The sequence below is a fragment of the Drosophila bipectinata genome, chromosome 3L (assembly GCF_030179905.1).
Source record: "Drosophila bipectinata strain 14024-0381.07 chromosome 3L, DbipHiC1v2, whole genome shotgun sequence".
Classification (NCBI taxonomy): Eukaryota; Metazoa; Arthropoda; class Insecta; order Diptera; family Drosophilidae; genus Drosophila; species Drosophila bipectinata.
In genome coordinates, this window is record NC_091738.1 from 13,159,970 (window position 1) to 13,178,701 (window position 18,732).

General features: G+C 41.5%; 1 protein-coding gene across 6 annotated transcripts in view; it reads left to right on the top strand.

Moving 5' to 3' along the window:
• Tet (Ten-Eleven Translocation (TET) family protein) overlaps window positions 1-18,732 on the top strand; it is an 83,199-nt gene that overhangs the window by 59,977 nt on the left and 4,490 nt on the right. For 2 of the 6 annotated variants that reach the window (XM_070280236.1, XM_070280237.1), the window contains 3 exons: window positions 4,326-4,373; window positions 14,322-14,750; window positions 16,012-18,682. In XM_070280236.1, the coding sequence (XP_070136337.1) occupies window positions 4,326-4,373; window positions 14,322-14,750; window positions 16,012-18,682 (3,148 nt within the window). The remainder of the gene's footprint in view (window positions 1-4,325; window positions 4,374-14,321; window positions 14,751-16,011; window positions 18,683-18,732) is intronic. The other 4 variants (XM_017240764.3, XM_017240766.3, XM_017240765.3 and 1 more) reach the window with 2 other exon arrangements.

The window sequence follows — 18,732 nt, forward strand, 5'->3', positions numbered from 1 at the left end:
GCAGCTTTTAGCTGTCTTGTAGTGATTATCGAGTGTGTGTTTTTCGATAGACGGTAGAGAGGTAGATACAAGCCGGTATGGGGGAGGGGCTTGTGGCAGGGGGCAGAGTCTTATCAGCGTCTTGGCTCAGGTGTTGGGTGATTGCCTTGTAATCCATACTCGGCAATGTTCTCCTTCCAGCACTTATCTCTCGGATACAATGATACGCAGATACATAGATATGGCGGTTCTGGTCTGGCGTTTGTTTACTTGTTTGCTTATTCCACGCCGACTATCAGGAATAGTTTCTTCATGAAGGTTTACCTGAAATTGGATTCACATTTCCCATTTATTTGGAGATAAGTTTCATGCAATTGCTTTTGATAATAAGTGAGGTTTTTGAAGCTTGAGTTCTATGTTACTTACAAGTTATGGTATAAGCAAATATATACAAACTCTCTATAATAAATTATTAAAACGTCAATAAATCAAATAAGAATTCATTGAAACATTGTCTTGTCTACCAAAAATTCCTTGAACCCCAATGGGATCTAAAAATCCGACTTATCGATTCCAACACCTGTTCAGGCAATTGCATTTCAATTGCAGATTAATTGAATTTCCCAAATCGAAGAGCCCGAAAAATATACAAAAATTTAAGCAAACATCAGGAGACTCACAAATTCTGACTTTAGGAATTTCAGAGCCACTCCCCCAGCCTCTTGGTCCACATCTACAATTGTCCGGATTCCAGTCCGAGACTCGGAGAGGGCCAGAGTCTCGTTGTATTTTCTGCTTTATGTTGGCCAAATATTGACATTCGTTTATTAAAATTCCTGCAGAGCGGCCAAGGCGAGAGCCCAAGAAAAGCCAGTCAGCATGGGGGCACAAGACTCAAGGCAGCTGGGGGCGTGGCAGTCGCCCCCACAGCCCCCTCACATTTTATGTCATGTTTGCATATGTAAATGTGTCGTAGCCCCGCCCGCCTCTCTCTCTTAGCCTTTCCATTTTGTTGGCAATATTTGCTTTTAATTTTTGCTTTGTTTAAACTGCAGTTTAATTTTATTTTCCACAAATATTGCCAACAAATTGAAGACGTACAATTTGCCAGAGGAGATGCCACAAAAAAAGAGACTGTCAGAGTGCGAGACTGCCAGGGACTTTCAGGCAGTAAGATTGAGTGCCACAGATACATCCGAAAGATACTTTGTAGTCAATATCCAACTGCTGTCAGACTTCAAATTTAATTGACACATTTCCTTCGGCTGCAGAAACATCTAAATCAACCATTTCCTACATTTTCTCTCTTTTTTTTTGTTGTTGCTTCTCTTGTCTTGGTTTTTGGCCAAAATAGTTTCCACATGAGCAACAATTTTCGCATACCCGACGAGCAAAATAAATTTTCATTTAATGCCAAAAAAAATAAAAATAATGCCAGACAACAAAAAGACAAACAAAACAACAAATTCAAGTGACAATCACAAAATTGCAATGGCAGTGCAAATAAACTTTCAACTTTATAGTTTCTTCATTTGCATTCCTTTTGATTAAATAAAGAAAAATAATAAAGAAAACTATAAAGATAATAAAGAAAGAAAAGTAAAACGAGTGAAAACCTTTTTGATTGACTGAAAAATTAAAAGTCATAACATGATTGGCTTTCAGACAGGAACTGTCATTAACCGGGAAATGGAGTGAATTATTAAGAAAAATATCCTAAAATCAATAAGATAAACTTTTAGAGACTTTAAAATGGTAATCAAGGCAAAGGGAGTGGCTTTTAAAAAACACTCCCATTAGTCTCTAGAGGCTGCAAGCAAAAAACTGCAGTTAAACGATCCAAGGATAATTGATTCGCTCATCGGCCGCAGCGAATGGTGGCCATAAAACTGTCCATGAGCCAGGCCAAGATGCAGGGTCCAGAACCCTACCAACACCTTGAGAGACTCTTCGTTTTGCTGTTAACTTTTTGTGCATTCCGAGGTTACAAAAAAAATAAAATAAAGTACATGTATTTCTTATTCGAACATGACTGGAGTGCCGGCTCTTGGCTAGAAGACATGGCTCTTGACTGAAATCGAGGCTGTGTCGGGGTCACGTAGACTCCATTTATATCAAATTATCTTACCATAATAATGAATTGTTGGCAATTATAGGCATTATCGTTATTTATGGCCCTCGAGGCTGTATTCCCATGTATTCGAAATTCGAATATCTGTGCGCCCTCCCAAGGGAGCCCTTACTCTTAAGCCCTGTCGGACATAAAAGTAAATCTAATTAAATGTCTCGATAGGAAATTTTATACTGACATTGTCAATGTAATTGGCAACTTCCGCTGAGCTGAGTCAGCGAGGAATTAATTAAATGTCTTTTCAGATCGACATTGAACGACTAATTGAGTGAACCATTAATTGGCCTAGATTTTTCCCAAAAAAAAAAAACAAAAACTCCTAAAAACCTTTTCTTACTATTTTGATAGTGATAAGGAAAAAGGTGCCATAAAACAATTGGCTTGAAGGCAACTCTAGGCCCTGATAAGAGCACTCTGTTTAGTAATATGATGTATGATATGGTTAGCGTTTCAAGGAGAAACCATAAAATATGACTAAAGATATCGCCAAATGGGGGGGAAAATTTCTACGAACTGAAGCGCAGGTGTATTCGGGGATTCTCCCTCTGATGAAGGCAATTTTTATTTATTTTTTTTGTTATTTTGATGTCTTCAGTATTAATCATAGTTTGCTCGTAACTTTCCTCAATTGATTTTTATTAGAATGGGCATTTCCTTTAAGGCTTCAAAAAGGGAAGTCGTTAATATAAATATGAATTGCTTTTAAAAATGCCTTTATGACTCCATTGATGGCCACTTCTCCAGCCAACACACACACTCACACTCACAGACACTGACATTTATTTGAAAGGCCATGATTTATGGACGGCTCGTTAAAGCCAAAAACGGAAATAGAACTCGTTTAATAAGAAAACACTTTGCATTTTGGCCAACACACAACAAAAAATTTTGAAATTAAAACCAAACTCTGCATTTAATTGCCTCAAAGGGGGCTGGGCGGGGGAAAAAATCAGAAAGAAATTCCGTATAAATGGACTTTAAAAAAAAAGAAAGGAAAACAAACAGAAAATTAAGACAAACAATAAAAAAGTAAAGTAAGGGAAGAAGCAAATGTCGAATTAAAATTAATGTCGAGTTAATCGAGTTTTGTTGTTGTTGCTCTCTCTTGTTGTTGTTTTTTTTATTTTTTTTCCAACGAACAAAGAGCAAACAGTCAAGGCAAAAAAAAAATATATATAAAAGAAAAAAGAAACCAAAGGAGAAGAAGAAAGAATCTGATTCTCAATCTGAAAGCAGTTTGTCTTCTTCCCATTTTTTTAATGTTCCAGAGCCTGTTTATGCGCTGGCCTCCCCCCTCCTTGTTGGCCCTCTCGGTAGGCCATCTTGCTCACTCACCATCTTGCCCTCTCCCTCGCACTGCCTCACCTGAGCGTGGCAGTGTTTACCTTGGCAGCAGAGCCCTCTGCCAACGTCGCAGCCTCCGAGGGGTACAGCAGGCATTGTACTATTTCAAGGATAACCACTAACCCCAGGTTGCTCCTTTGTCCGTTTATTCCATTTTATTCCGTTCGGTTTCGATCTGAATCTGGCCTTCGAATACGAAGAGTATTTTTCTATAAATTGCAATCAATTGCTGTAATTAAGGGGGGTATACTTTATAACCTGAGGATATATCCACACGAATAGTCTAATTTCTACCAGCGCTTCTAGCTTTAATCATTGTGATTAGGAGAGGGAAAGACTTATAAATCCTAGCTTAAATTAAAGATAGTTTTGTTGTATAATTGGTGTGTATTATAAGGAGAGTATACATTAAACTCCCAAATATATCTTACCAATTTCTTCCTTAGAACATCAATAGTTTGGTTAGTATTTCTACTACTAAGTAGTGATTGTATAGAACTAATAGGACTATTCTACACTTCTAACAAAAAAAGAAAACCTTAAAAATGAGGCCAAATATAATAAGTATTTACGAAAACTATTGTTTAAAAGTATGTATGTATATATTCCAAAAATAGTAATATTCCTCTCTCTTAAAATACCTTTTCTACTACTTATTCTCCTACTTATCTCAAAAACCACCTTAAAATCGAGGTGGTTTTAAACTTATTCTCCTACTTATCTCAAAAACCACCTTAAAATCGAGGCCACCGTTATAATAGCCATCTAAATCAAACATTAAATTTTAATAAGCATTTTTTTAATTAATTTCACTTAGCCCACAAACCTTACAACTCTTACTAATTAACACCTTTTTCGCTTTCTTTTGCAGGTAAGTTCTGGACATTCGCCTGGTGCGCTTAACCCAAATCGATGGTTGGTAAGGAATCGGGCTAACAAGACAAGTCACTTAATGTCTGTCGCCAATTTATTTCGCATTTTTTTCTGCATCCATCGTGCTCTTTGTTTTTGGGGCCAATTAGCGAAACGAGTTTCTGGTGTAAACGGTGGAGGAAAAGAAAACATTTCCGCAAAATAAATAAAGTAAAGAGCTGAGCAGAGCCGAACTGGCTAAGACAGACAGAGAGAGAGAGGTGGAAGGAAAAGGCCAAAACCAGCTGGCCGAATCGGAGGTATGAGTGATTCATGGGTATCTCTTAATACGCTCCAACTCACATGGCCGGAATCGAGTTCCCCCAGCCCTCGCACTCCACTCACTTGGCAAGATAATGAGCCGAGCCGTAAGGAAATTAAATACAGTGATTAAGTAACTTAATGACGTGGGATAAGCCACGAAATGAGAAGCAGCATGGCTTAAAGGCTGTCTAAATCCGGGGGATCAGAACTGGGTCTTAATGTAATCCCCCAAAGTGGATAGAAAACTCTTAGAGACTTATAGAGGATTTAGGGGGGCTTCGACTTCAATTTAAATAGATGATCGGAGCTCTTCACAGATCTCCAGATGATATGCCTCTCAACTTGGCCCCGAAGAGCACTTAACAAAAGTTCACTTATTTTGGGGGTCAGTGAACCCGGCCTTTTAGCCATCTACTCCTCTTCCTCATTTGCATTTTTGGCCAAGAACAAGAAAGAACCATTTTAATTGTGTTTAATTAGACTTGAAGCTGGCGGGCAACCCAAATAATTATTCATAATTAAAAGCTATTTTGCATTTTTCACTCACTTTTTATAAAGAGAGAGCCTGTTTTTTGCGAAATATGATATTTTTTTAAGGCATTAACCTTAGGAAATTAATTATGCATGTCAGGTGGCATTTTAAAGATGAGAAACAAAACCCCAAATATGATTTAGATTTATTGTGTTAAGTCAACATTAATTGAATCGAATCGGACCTGATGATATCACAGCAGATTCCCCAGAAACCCCAATAAACCCCTATTTATGAGATCATAAATTTCGGATTCAAATTATTCATAAATATTCAATTATATTCTCCGAGTTTCTAAATTTCTGCAGCAGTTCAATGAACCAAAAGTAGGCAATACTTTTGTTTTTGGCCAAAATCAGTACTTGAGAGTTCTAAAATAATATTTTTTGTCTTTCTTTTTATAAAGAATGATTTTTGGGTGCGGCAGGTGGATTATTGGATGGAGATTATGGATTTCGCTGTCATTTCTCAAGTCGTTTGCATAGACATGGAGTTAATGAAATTGTTCAATAAATTTTTATAATCATTGATTGGTTTTCTGTGTGTGTGGGAGGAGTGTGATATGCATATTAAATGTTAAGAATCTTGACTTGGCAGAAATATGACTTTGATGGCTTTGTAGTCTGATGGACCCTGGGAGTACCCTGTATTATTGGGGGTTACTATTCACATACATACTTACGCATATCAGTTTGTATGTTAAACACTTTAAACGTGTTTTCATTTCGACTTGTTTGCTTTGCTCTTTACCTTCTTTTTGACTGAATTTTCTGTATATTTTGTATTTTGACTTCTTACTACAGAAACTACACGACCCTTCGTTTCGTTTTCTGTAAAAAAAAATTATATTTATTTTTGCATTAAGCACGAGGTCAATTAACCTCATGCCGCGACGGGAGTTCAATAAACGCAAAGCACACATACATACAGTGGAGCAAAAGGCAGAAAAGCTAAACAAAAAACTAAAACACACAAGCACACAAATTTAACATTCACATCAAAAATGAGCAAAAAAAATGCAAAAAATGTGTGTTGTGACGTCGTTGTTGCCGCTGACATTTTGTTGCCAGTAAAGTTACAGCAGCAACACGACCAACAGCAACAACAATGTTGGCAACGCGACGCGTACTTTTATTTTTTTTAGCTTTTTTTTACAATTGTAAATTGAGTCATTTGCTTGTAGTTGCTCGTTGTCTGTTTTTTATTTTTTGTTGTTTTTTTTTGCCATTTTTTACGTGTTTTTGTTATTTTTGTTGTGCACTTGACAACGACAACACATCAGCAGGGACAGCAGCAACAACATCTACAACCAGAGCTCATTCATCAACACTTGAAAAGAGTTGTTGAATTTTTTTTGCTGTGTAGTAGTATTTTTTTTAAATTTTTTTATATTCTTATTTGTTTAGCCAAAGGCCAGTATGTGGCAGGGAGGGAGGGAGGCAGGTAGATCGCCCCTCGACTATTGATACGCCGAATCACGTGCCGCTTTTTGCTCTTTTTTTTTTCATATTTATCTGTTCAGTTTTTTTCCCCCATTTTTTTGGTCATTTTTTGTTTTGTTTTTTATTTTTTGCACAAATTAATTGAGCTTTTTTTTTGTATTATTTGTATGGGTGCTCGCCCCTCGTTGCCAGGCAAAAAATACAAAAAATATATTTTTGATTTCGTTGTTTATTTTGTTCTCAGCCTGGCAACCGAGCGAGGGGGTGTGGAAGGGTGGCACGTGGGTGGCAGGTGGCGGGGGGCGTGGCTCAGCAGCGCACAGGTGTGCAAAATGAATGTTGAGTGGGGAAAAAGCAAATGTAAATCAATAATCGAGCCGAGCAGGGCAGGGGGAAGTAAAAATAAATGCAAAAATGCAAAATAAATGAAGACAAATTGAACGAAATTCGTGTGAGAGCGGTTTATTATAGCCAGGTTTGTTGCTGGAACGCTAAACGAATAAGGAAATGCTGAGAATAAATAAACAAGATTGAAGAAAATAATCCCATCAATCCAGATAATGAGATAATCCCACAGAGCAGATTATAATAAAAAAAATAAACGGATTTATGAGCTGAATTTTATAGTACTTATGGCTTATAAACAATTTTAATTGGGGCTTATAAGCAAGTTGGCTAACAAATCTCATACATGAACCAAAATTTAATTGATTAAAATATGTAAATGGAGGACCACCACATGATTTGCAAAACAATTTACTCATTTTAAATGACTAAAAGCTCATCAAAATATACGATAAATGCTATTCCCCGAAAAAATAGACACACCCACTCACAAATCAGATAAAAATTATTCATGGTGTCGAAATTAAAATTAAAATTTATTCGCCACTAAAAGCCGTTTCCATAGAGAGGAGTAAATTGAGTTGCCAGTTTGGTATTTCCGTTTAAAAAATAAAAATTACAAAAGTATTCATGAGTAAAAGCTTCCCCATTCATGACTCACACTGACGGCACACATATACTCGTATTCCAGGCAATTAGCCAAGTTGATCTAATAAGCCAAGTGGGGAGGAAAACTGTTGCAAATACTTACATTTCCACTTGGCCAAATCGCGGCCAAGCCGCAAAACTAGTTTATGCAACTAACAGAGTAAATAGAAAAAAAAATATAACAGAAACTAGTATTATAATAATGACTTCAATTTTCAGGCCTTTGCCGGCCTGGCCTAACCTGGCCAAGAGATTGTTGTAAAAATAATAATAACTAAACGGAAAAAAGGCTGAAATTGTATTTGGCAACTTTACGAAACGAGATTCTTTGACGTGAATTTATGGCAATTGAAGACAAGTTTTTAATTATCTTTTTTTTTGCCTTGTTGCTGCTCTACTGCCTGGTGCTGTTACTGCCTGTTGTTATAATAATAATTTAAATATGGCCAGCCTGGAAATTAAGTGGCACAAGGCATTAAATCATCGCGTGCAGCTAAAAAGGATAAATAAACGACCAGCCTGCCAAGGCTGTATATTCAACAAAAAAAAAGCCAACAATTTACTTTTCCAATCACACGAATCCAGGCAATTTGCTTTGCTTACTTATCGCAACAGACAATACCCAATTAAAATGGCTTATCATGAAATGAATTGCGAAAACAGAGTGTATATAAGTATGTACTTTGTGCCACAAAATTATGTGTTTGTGAATAAAAGGCAATATTAATGCAAACGAGAAATGTTTTCATATTATGCGGCCTGCAAAAATCTTCTCCTTCTGCTTGTAATTATGCGAGTCTGCAGTTGCTGGTGTTGCTGCTGCTTCTGCTTCTTCATCTACATTGCAATTTGTATGCAAATACAATCGACAATGCACACGCACACACACTCACAGCCAGGCACAAGTACACACACACCAACACACACTCTCTCTTCTGAAGAGCAACATAAACAACGTGATTAGCATAACAGTCGACGAGGCCGTAAATATTGCATTTTAACATAATTGTTTATACTTTGCAGCAGCTGCCAAATGAAAGCAACGCCTCTTTGGAATATTTCTGGCTACTTTGTAAGCCAAGTAATTAAGCCAACAACCAGGCCTAAAGGACATACAGATCATGTTCTTTTCTTATATTTTGTTTTTTTGAAGATCGTTTTTGGGTTCAGAATTATATTTCTTACACAAATTTCTCACACTAGTGTCAACAGTTAAAAGCAATGATCGCTTTCGGCTGTCGGATTCTGACAATCTTTCCTGAAAATCCAACAAGTAGAGTCCCCATTCCCACTCCCATTCCAATTTCCCATTTTCCATTTTCCATGCCTGCCGCCAAACCGATTTTCAACGAGCTCAGCTAACTTTCTATTGTCGAATGCGATCCAGTCACTTGTTTTTGGCCTCCATTCGTGTCTGTGTGTGTGCCAATTCCCGGCGAGGTGTACTATGTGGCAAGTATCTACAATGCCAAACTGCCTGTGACGTTGAGTATGTTGGATATTCTCAGACCCTCCTACAGAGAAAGAAAAATACAATAAACGATATAAATAATTTATATTTGCTTAAAGCTTTCTTAAGATGATACATCATCATAAAAAAGGATATATAGGTATAATTATCCTATTATGGTATCCTTCGTCTTGACATTCCCCTCAGTGTATGGATGTTGCATGCCACTAGTATCCCCGTTTTGGGGGCTCCGCTTTGTTCGTGTTCATTTGGCAGTTTCCGCGCTGCAAACTTTGTAATTAACTTTTGTCACGACGATGCCAAAGTTGCCGAGGACTCTCGACTCTCGAACTGGAAACAGAAAATGCATTCCGAGAGGTGAACATGCATAAGTAATTATTTATTTGCGAGATGACAGGAAATATTTTTGAAATATGTATGTATGCAACAATTAGCATCGCCGGCTTAAAAACAGATTAAAGAACTTAATAAACAAAAAAACATAAAATTAAAGCCAAAAAGCAGAACAATAGAGCGAAGAACATACTACAATATGAGGCATGCCATGGCGTGCCAAAAAAAAAGACAAAAATAAAAGAAAGAGAGAAAAAAAGCCCCAAAGAAAAGAGGGGGAAAAAAAGAATTGCCAAGGAATTCGTTAACGACTCGACATGCCAAAATTAATGGCATGCCTGGCAATAATTAAAACAAAAACAAGGCAGCACGAAGCTGACGCTGCAGAATGAACAAAAAATGAACACACCAGACAGGGACAGATACAGGGATGGAGCAAGCGAGAGGGGGCGAAGCATCTCAAACAAGTTTTCAACTGCTTTTCAGGAAAAAAATAAATAAAAAATAAAAGCGGGGGTGGCACGAAGCGAAATGCATTATACAATATAAGCATTTCTATCCCTTTCCAAAGTGACTCTGTGGTCTATCATTGAATTCCAAAAGAATTAATGGCACTTTTTGAAAAGAGTTCCATAATAATTCTTTTTAATAATAAATGAATGTACGTATGGATTGGGGAATGTAAAGTCTACTGCTCCTTTTTCGTGTATGATTTGCCAATATTTGCTCTATTGATTACCAGCCGCCAGAAATGCATTATAATCCATTGCCTCCGCCCTTTTGCAATTTAATTTATCGCAAATATTCAATCAAAATAATGATGTGAGAGAGGAAGTGGATGAACCTCTGGATGAACAACACAATCAATGATGATGAAAGCTTGATGAAAAGCCATCCAATCCAATCGAATACAGTCGGACGGGACGGACAATTTAATAATTCAAGCGACGGTCGCAGGAGGCGTAAATTGAATTAGTCCGGGAATTTCTTGGGGGCAAATGTCAGGCTTGGATTATTGGGATTTTAGTTAGACTGTTTAAGAATGCAACTGGCCGAGCAACGGACGAACAATTGCAGCCTAATTGAAAGCTAAATTGAATAAAACACACTCACACACGCACACAGCATGGTAGGGGGAGGCAGACACACACGCCCGCGCCCTCTCGACACATGCTAACAAGGCAGAAAAAGAGAGAAAAAAAGTGTAGCCTGCTCAACGGCGCACACTCGACACGTACAATTACAGACGTTCGCATACAAATGCAGGCTCACATGCAGCTGCCGTTATTTGTGAGGGGGGTGTTTGGGTGAATGTGAGTGTGAGTGTTTTTGTGAGAGGAGATAGTCCAGACAGTGGCAAGGAATTCAAGAGCCACAAGGACACTGTAAGAAAATTACATATCAAACTAGTGGCATAAAAATAACTTTCTTTTGAATATGTAATAATTAAATATTAAATACTAAATTAACAATTAAGAGTCTTGAAAACTCTAAGTCTTAATCATAATCATCCCAAATTTCTTTCACTACACCAGTAGCCTTCGCAAACTGCTGCAGGATAATGGAATGGAATAAAGCAGGATATGGTCGAGGGACTGGGAAATAAAGGAAAAGCATTCTACGAGCTGGGGGCGACCAGGACGAGTGGTGGTAAAATTGTGGAAAATGCAAAATTAGCATGAATACGAAATACAAGTTAAATATTTGAGCAGCCCAAAGGTGTTTCAAGCGGGTAGCGATATGCGAGCGAGCAGGACCGAGCTAAAGACCGACCATAAGAATAGGAACATTAGGAGCTTTCGCCTGGAAGAACTTGGGGAGAGGGCTAACGGCAACGAGGACCAACGGGAAATGCAAGCGAAAGGATGTCTGGGATGCAATCATAGAAATTGCATTTGCCATTAAAGCAAAATGGCTTGTACAAAATGAAATATTCTGCCGCATAAGCACAATGTGCTCCATAACGATTTCGTTTAATTGCTATCCATTATTTCTCGAAAAAAGCTTCTTAAAATTAAGCCCAGAATTCCAATCAATCTTTCCCCCAGGTTTTCCAATTTAAAACCGACACGACAATAGATAAATAGAATGCTGATAACATTTTAAACAAATAGGACCGCGACTGGAGTAAAGAAATAAACGATAACTAATATTTGATTTATTTACAATTTAACCGCTGCATTTGTTTTTTTTTTATACCTTTGTTGTCTTTTCCTTGGCTGTTTTTGTTGTTGTTATTGTTTTGTTGATTTGTTTTTTCTTCGTTCCCCTGTACGTCCCGCGTTATCAGCAGACTTTGACTTTGGGGACATGTAAATAATTTATATTGTATACTTTGTTATGTGTGTAATTTATGAGCACACTATAAAAACAAAGAAAGAGAGAGGGCGACCGAGTAGATAGGGGAGGTGTTATATGGCTCTTATCAGCGTGAAAGTGGGACGGGTATACATACACATGTTAGTTATGCCTGGCAACAATAGAGGTCTATGGGGCAATTAGCATATATATTTTTTTTAGACCTCTAAAACTAGATCAATAAAAAGTATATGGCTTAATAAATATTTATGGCATTACGAGTTCGTATTATTAATCCTTATATATGAAGTTGAAGATTTTTCTCCTCTACCTACCTTTGCGTAACCTTATTTCACTTCTGCTGCTTATCAAGGCGATGTAACGCACACATGGCTAGATAAACGCACACAGAGACACAACTAATTGCTGTTTACTTTGCGCGCAATTTTCTTTTCCAACACTGGGAGAAATGGTGGCGAGGAGAGGGCGGCGCAGAATGCTCAGGGCCATTACCCGCTGATGTTGTTTGTGTTTTTCTTTCAACTGCAGTTCACTAATCTCTTACTATCTCACAGATACACACACACACACGCAGCGCAGCGCAGAACTCAGGTTTATCTGCCATCTTTTTTTTCCTTGGGCGTTTTTATTTATTTTACCAAGAAACAAATAGTGAACGATCATAAAAATTTAATTAACTTTTATGAACTGGGTAAATAGTGGGAAAATGCATTAAACACAGCGCAGAAACTAGAAAAACATTTGCTCGGTCTCGGAGTCGGGTCCTCGAGCTTTGAAATAATTTTTATTTGCTTTCTTTACGATTTTTCATTTGTTTTTTTTTTCTGTTTGTTTGTGTATTTGTCTCTTGTCTTGTTTGTTTGTTTGTCGATGTCTAAGCAAATGTGTTGGCCAATGTTTGCGAAACTTTAATTAATACTTCTTGGATGCAAATATATACATATTTTTGGGGTATATTTACATTTGCGATTGTTTGCCAAAAAAAAAAAATGAGAGAGAAAAAAAGCAAATGTAAGCAAAAATAATTGGCAATTTTCAATTGGAAATTGCGTGCAAATTTATTTTAATTTTGCACCTGCGTTTCAGACCTCCTCTCAGTCAGTGTGTTTGCAATGCAAATATTTTTAGAAAGCAAAGAGGAAAAAGGCAGCAAAGGCAGCAGTAGCAGCAACAGCAGCAGTGGTTGTGGCAGTGGCAGCAACACCCCCACCTCTCTTACTGAATGTTTGTTCAAGTTATTTGGCTGCTTTGTTGCCACCTGGTATTCCAGAGATAAGGTGGGAGAAATTCGAATTTGCCAGTTCGCATTGTTGGATTTTATTTGCATAGCATTATGCTGGCAAGGCGACACATCCCCACATATCTACACACACACATATAGTATAGATTCCAGTTCCTAAGGTGGCAAATATTATTTCACAGGCACACACATTGGTGTAAAATATATAAATCACTTTATTGCAGCCAATTTGCACAAACGATTTGCTCTCGACTCTGTATGCAAATTTGTGTTTATTGTCTGGCCAGAACTCTAAGCCCGTTTGGACCATTTTTGATTTGTGCCTTTTGCAATTAGCAGAAATATTTTCAGAAATATTTCCACAAATATTTGTTTGCATTTCCTACCCAAGAAATTGTTGATTTATGGCAAGAATTTCAGGACAAACACAATGTTTATTTAAATCTTCTCTTTTCTCGTCAAAACTGGACAATAAAAATGTGTATTTGCCTTGCCAGCATTTTAATTGTTTCGTAAACGAATTGTTTATTGCTTTAAAAGCCACTGATAGAAGCAATTCTCCTTTTCAAAATCCAATCAAAAGAAATTTATTTTAGTTTCAAGGCAACCTCATTTTTCAGGATTTTTCAAAGGCTTCCATGCCTTCGATGTTTTTGCATACAAGGCACAACTTTTTGTGGCATTATGCAAAAATATCTGACCTGACATTATCGATTGACCTGCCCAGGGCAGAGAGGAAAACTATTTTTACATTTTCCATTAGAGCGTACGGGTCTTCCCTTTTGGCCAGAAGAAATACAAAAAATAAGAGACTCTTTTACGAACATAAATTTTGAAAGCCTTTAATGGCGAGTGCAACATATTTCAGAGCAAGCAGCCGCAACGACAACCGCAGCTGTTGCTCCAATGAATTTGTTGCAACAACAATTTTTCCTCCTCCTTCTCGGTTTTTGTAGTTTTTGTTTTTGTTTTTTGTATTTGGCTGCACAAATAAATTGCGCATAAATCGTGGGCAACATAAATTTTACATGTTGCCGGCGTGCAGACTGAAAACTGAAAACAGAAAACAAGTTGAAATTATGTGAGCGAAGCCGGCAGTGGCATAATTTATGCGATTTGCGAGGGCAGTCGAGGGGGGAAGGCAATTAAAATATTTGTGCCACCAGCAAATTTTCTTAATTAAAAAATAAATATTTTAAGCCAAGCAATTAGGAATAGTTGCTGGGGAATTGCATATAAATTAGAGCGCATCCCGCTCACACAATTTATGCAGATTATCAACTTTATCAGCAGTTTGCAGTTTGTTTTGTCAATAGCCGTAACTAACTCTTAGCCTTCTTTTTTTTATGGCTTATTTCCAGCAGTCACGCGCCCGCAAAAACTCCACCAAAGCAAACAAACTGAATGCAGCCGCTGCATCAGCAACATCGCCTCGTCTAAGTCCAGCACCGGCAGCAACACTGTTGCCGCAGCAATCGCCAAATACCACAGCAACAGTTGCCGCCGCCGGGGGCAACCTGCAACATCAGCAGCAGCAGCAGCAATATCAGCAGCATCAGCAACTACTGTCGCAGCAGCAGCTCTTGTCGCAGCAACAACAACAACAGCAGCAGCAGTACCAGCAGCCACAGCAGCATCAGCAGCATCACTTCCAGCAACAGCAGCAGCAGCAGCCGCTTTTGCAGCAGCAACAACACGCACAGCAGCAGCAGCAGCAACATCTGCCACAGCAGCAGCATCAGATAACCGCACAAATTCAAACCATGAAGGATCAACCGCAACAGCCCATGGTAAGGTTTCAATTAGTGGTTGAAATTTGATAATTTCCAATTAATACAATAAAATCATTATAAGTTGCGGCTACACTGCGTATACGTAATATTTTGTACTGCAGGGTAGATTCTAGTTTTGCTGAAATAACTCAATAAAAGCGTATCGATTGGTGTCAATAGCGTTTCGATTTCAATTTTCCAATTAAAAGCCATTGACCTTGATGACGGATTTTTGCCCCTACCCACCCTCCGCTGTTCAATCACTTTGATTTTATTTCGCTTTCCGTTTCAAGGCAACCGAACAGAATGCAAAATGCAAACTACGAAATACAAAATACAAAATACACACAAAAACACAACACAAAACCCATAAATCCGGCTCGGATGTGTGCGTCTGTGTGGCCACATATTGCGTATACGTCACGTCACCCGCAGGCCCCATCAACTGCAGCTGTGCATACACAAGAGTCAGATACAAAAATATATGTACATACATTCATACTGTATTTCTGCCCCATTCATTCATAAAGATTTGGTCGATTTTTATCAATGATTGCTAAATGCTTTCAAAATAAAACCAGGGACATACAAACACACATCCATGCAAACTCGAGCAAGCCAGGTGCAGATAAATTTCAGATGAATTTTTCAGATACACAGATATACAGATACAGATACAACTGCTGGGTAAAAAAAAAAGAACAAAAACAGGAAGCCAGAGAGCAGCAGCTGCCTGCCAGTTGAACTTGCCTATTAAAAATTGTTTGTGTTTTAATTTTTGCATTTTATTGTGGCAATATCCCTGCCCCTCCCCCTGGTTGCCTCTTGCCACCTCCCACTACTTTCACTTTCATAACTTTTTTTCAACCGCCGCTCGTAAAAATGCAAATGGAAAACGGGTTGCGACTGGCAGTCTGGGTTTGTTTTTTGGCTTTGTTTTTGGGGGGGGGGCTTTTCCTGTTTATTCAGCCACCGCAACAAAACAAGAATGTAGCATAATTTGAGGCGCGTTAATTAACAGGCAGGATTTTTTGTTTCCTCCACCGCGGAAGTTGTAACTCAGTTGCCGGCATTTGGGGGAGGCTTACACCAATTATACTGAGCCTAATTAGGACACGCAAAATATGATTTATGAGGCCCGATTCAGGCAGCTTAGGACCATTATTTATGTTCTCGGACCAAGTCTCTTTTCACCGCAGTGTGTAATTAAGGATAAGGGACTGAAGGAAGTCTAGACCGAGTGTTAATTTTCGTTATCCCTTTTTTGATATCCTTTCAGGCACCCATGGCCTTCTATCCCACATGGCAGGCAGATCCCTCGCAGGGCTGGCAGAACCAGTTCATCCAGCAGATACCACAGAACACGCCGGCCATCACATCGCTCAACTCGCTGGACTTCCAGACCCAGTCGTACGCGTATCCCTCCAACGGCTACGTCCAGACGGGACTAGGATTCGATCCGAACTACGGCCGATCCCCGTACGGAGCACCGGTCCAGAGCTACGACTTCCAGCGGCAGCAACTGTCCAGCGCCCCCTCGGCCATCAACCAGGTGGGTCTGCAGAGTGTGGCCGGGTTCGCGCCCAGCTATGCCGGACAGGTGACGGCGTCTCCAGTGCCGCCTTCGCAGCAGCAGCAACAGGTGCAACAGCAGCAGCAACAACAGCAGCAGCATCTGGGAGCGGATCTGAACAAGACGATGTCGGGAAACGACACGCCTGGATATCCGCGGGTGAGCAGCGTGCCGCCGCGCTCACTCAACTGTAACGGGTATTCAGGCGACTACAGCGGTTCAACATCAGCCACTAACAACAACAACACCAGTAGCAACAGTAACAGCAGCAGCAACAACAACAGCAGCAGCAACAGCTCCCAACAACAACCCTCGGCCCTCAGCGGAGGCACCACCACCCCAGCCCCCGCCGTGCCAGCCACAGTGGTGGCCCAGCCCGCCTCATCGCCCATGCATCCTCCCATTCCCCAATCGCCGACGCGCGTCACCATGTTGCAGCAGCAGCAACAGCAACAGCAGCAGCAGCATCAGCCCCGGCTGGTGAGTCAGTCACCGACGGGAAATGGCCTGCAACCGTATGTGGCACCGCAGCAACAACACCTTGCCTCGCCACCCATGCAGGAATGGAACTGGCAGCAACAACAGCAGCAACCACAGCCGCTGGGAGGGGATGGATACGCCCAGGGGGAGAGACTAAACCTCAACACTCGCATCAAGTCCATGATCATGCGCAAGAGCGATCCCAAGGATCCGCCGCCTGATCTGCAGCAGCAACAGTTGCAGCAACAACAGTCGCCGGTGCAGCAGCAGCAACAGCAGCAGCAGACCGGTCATTTTTTATCGTATAGCCACCATCTCCGGCCCGATACGGCGCTGAGCGCCAACGGACCGAGCAGCGCCACGCCCACCCACCCAATGCAGCAGCAACAGCAGCAGCAACAACAGCAGCAACAGCAAGTGCCGCAGCAGCAGGTGCAACAAGTGCAACAGGTGCAGCAGCAACAACAACAGCAGCAGGCGTCGGCTGCTGCCGAGCCGATCGGAGGTGGTGGCGTAGATCACATCTGGAAGCCACACCACTCGACGCAGAGTTTTAAGAAGCCGCCAGTGAGCGTCGTGGGTGGCGGCTATCCGGGATCGGATGCGCAGCTGCAATTGCAGCTGCAACAACACCAGCCAGGACAGCACACGACCATCAGCCACGGCGACCCCACGCCGTTGGTGCCCCAAGCAGCCCCGCCAGTGGTTCAGCCGCAGACTCCAGTGGTACCACCATCACCCGCAGTGGCTCAGCCCGCTAAGAAGTCGCGGAGTCGCAGCAAGGCCAGTCGCGCGGCGGCAGCAGCAGCAGCGGCTGCAGCCGAGGCAGCGGCCGAGGATCCGCGTAACTCCACGGATCCGGGAGGCGGTGGTTTAAAGCCCCCGCTCAGCACCCACTACCCGCCGCATCCGCCGCCGGTACATCCCGGCCAGGAGTACCACGGTCAGTACATCAAGACCGAGCCGGGCCTGCTGGGGCCGCCGCAGCCCAACAAAATGGAGGGCTACGAGCGAAACTACCAGAACTTCATCCAGTATGCGGACTTCTGCCAGAACGACGGACAGGGACAGCCGGTGCAGCAGCACCACGGCCACTCGCAGCAGGACTACGCCGGATACCATCACAACTCAGCCTACTATGGAGCCGGAGCCAGCAGCTTCCAACAGAACTTCCAGCAGAACTTCGTTCCTGGCTACCAGCACTCCACGTATGGCAGCCGGGCGAAGGTCACGGGGCCGGGCAACCACCAGCCCAGCCACCAGCTCCACGGCCACGGGCAGAGTATGCTGGAGCTGGACCGGAAGCCGGACACCAACAGCATCATACCCCTGCCCACGAACTACGAGAAGGATATTCCGGCACATGCCTATCCTATCCCGCCACACCGCTACGCCATTGGGCACGGCGCACCGCCACCAGTGCCACCTCCGCACCTGGGACACCACGGAATGCTGGAGCCCAAGCTGGAGGATATGGGAATGCTCGGTCACGGCGGAGGATACACCTATTTGGGCGGTGCCGGCGAAAGCAAGGGCCTGAACAACGGATTCTCCTGCTGCCGACAGGGCGGCACCCGACCACCAACGGCAGAGCACCTCAAGGACGGCACCTGCCTCGGTCTGGGTCTCCAGCCGAAGGAGGAGCTGCTCGACGAGGACGAGCTCATCGACAGCCACGGAAACGGCCTGAAGCCGGTCGGAGGAGCCGCCGGCAAGGCGAAGGGCAAACAAAAACCGGACGAGATCCCTGAGATTGTGGTGAAGCACGAGAAGATTAATCCCATGTTCGACACAACGGATCGATTGGAAAAGGGCAACAAGACGGAGATACCAGAGTGCGAGTGCTTCCAGTCCGACAAGAATCCCCCGGAACCGGGCACTTACTACACGCATTTGGGTGAGTATTTTGATGATCTATCGAGGAACTATAACTAAAGACTTGTAATC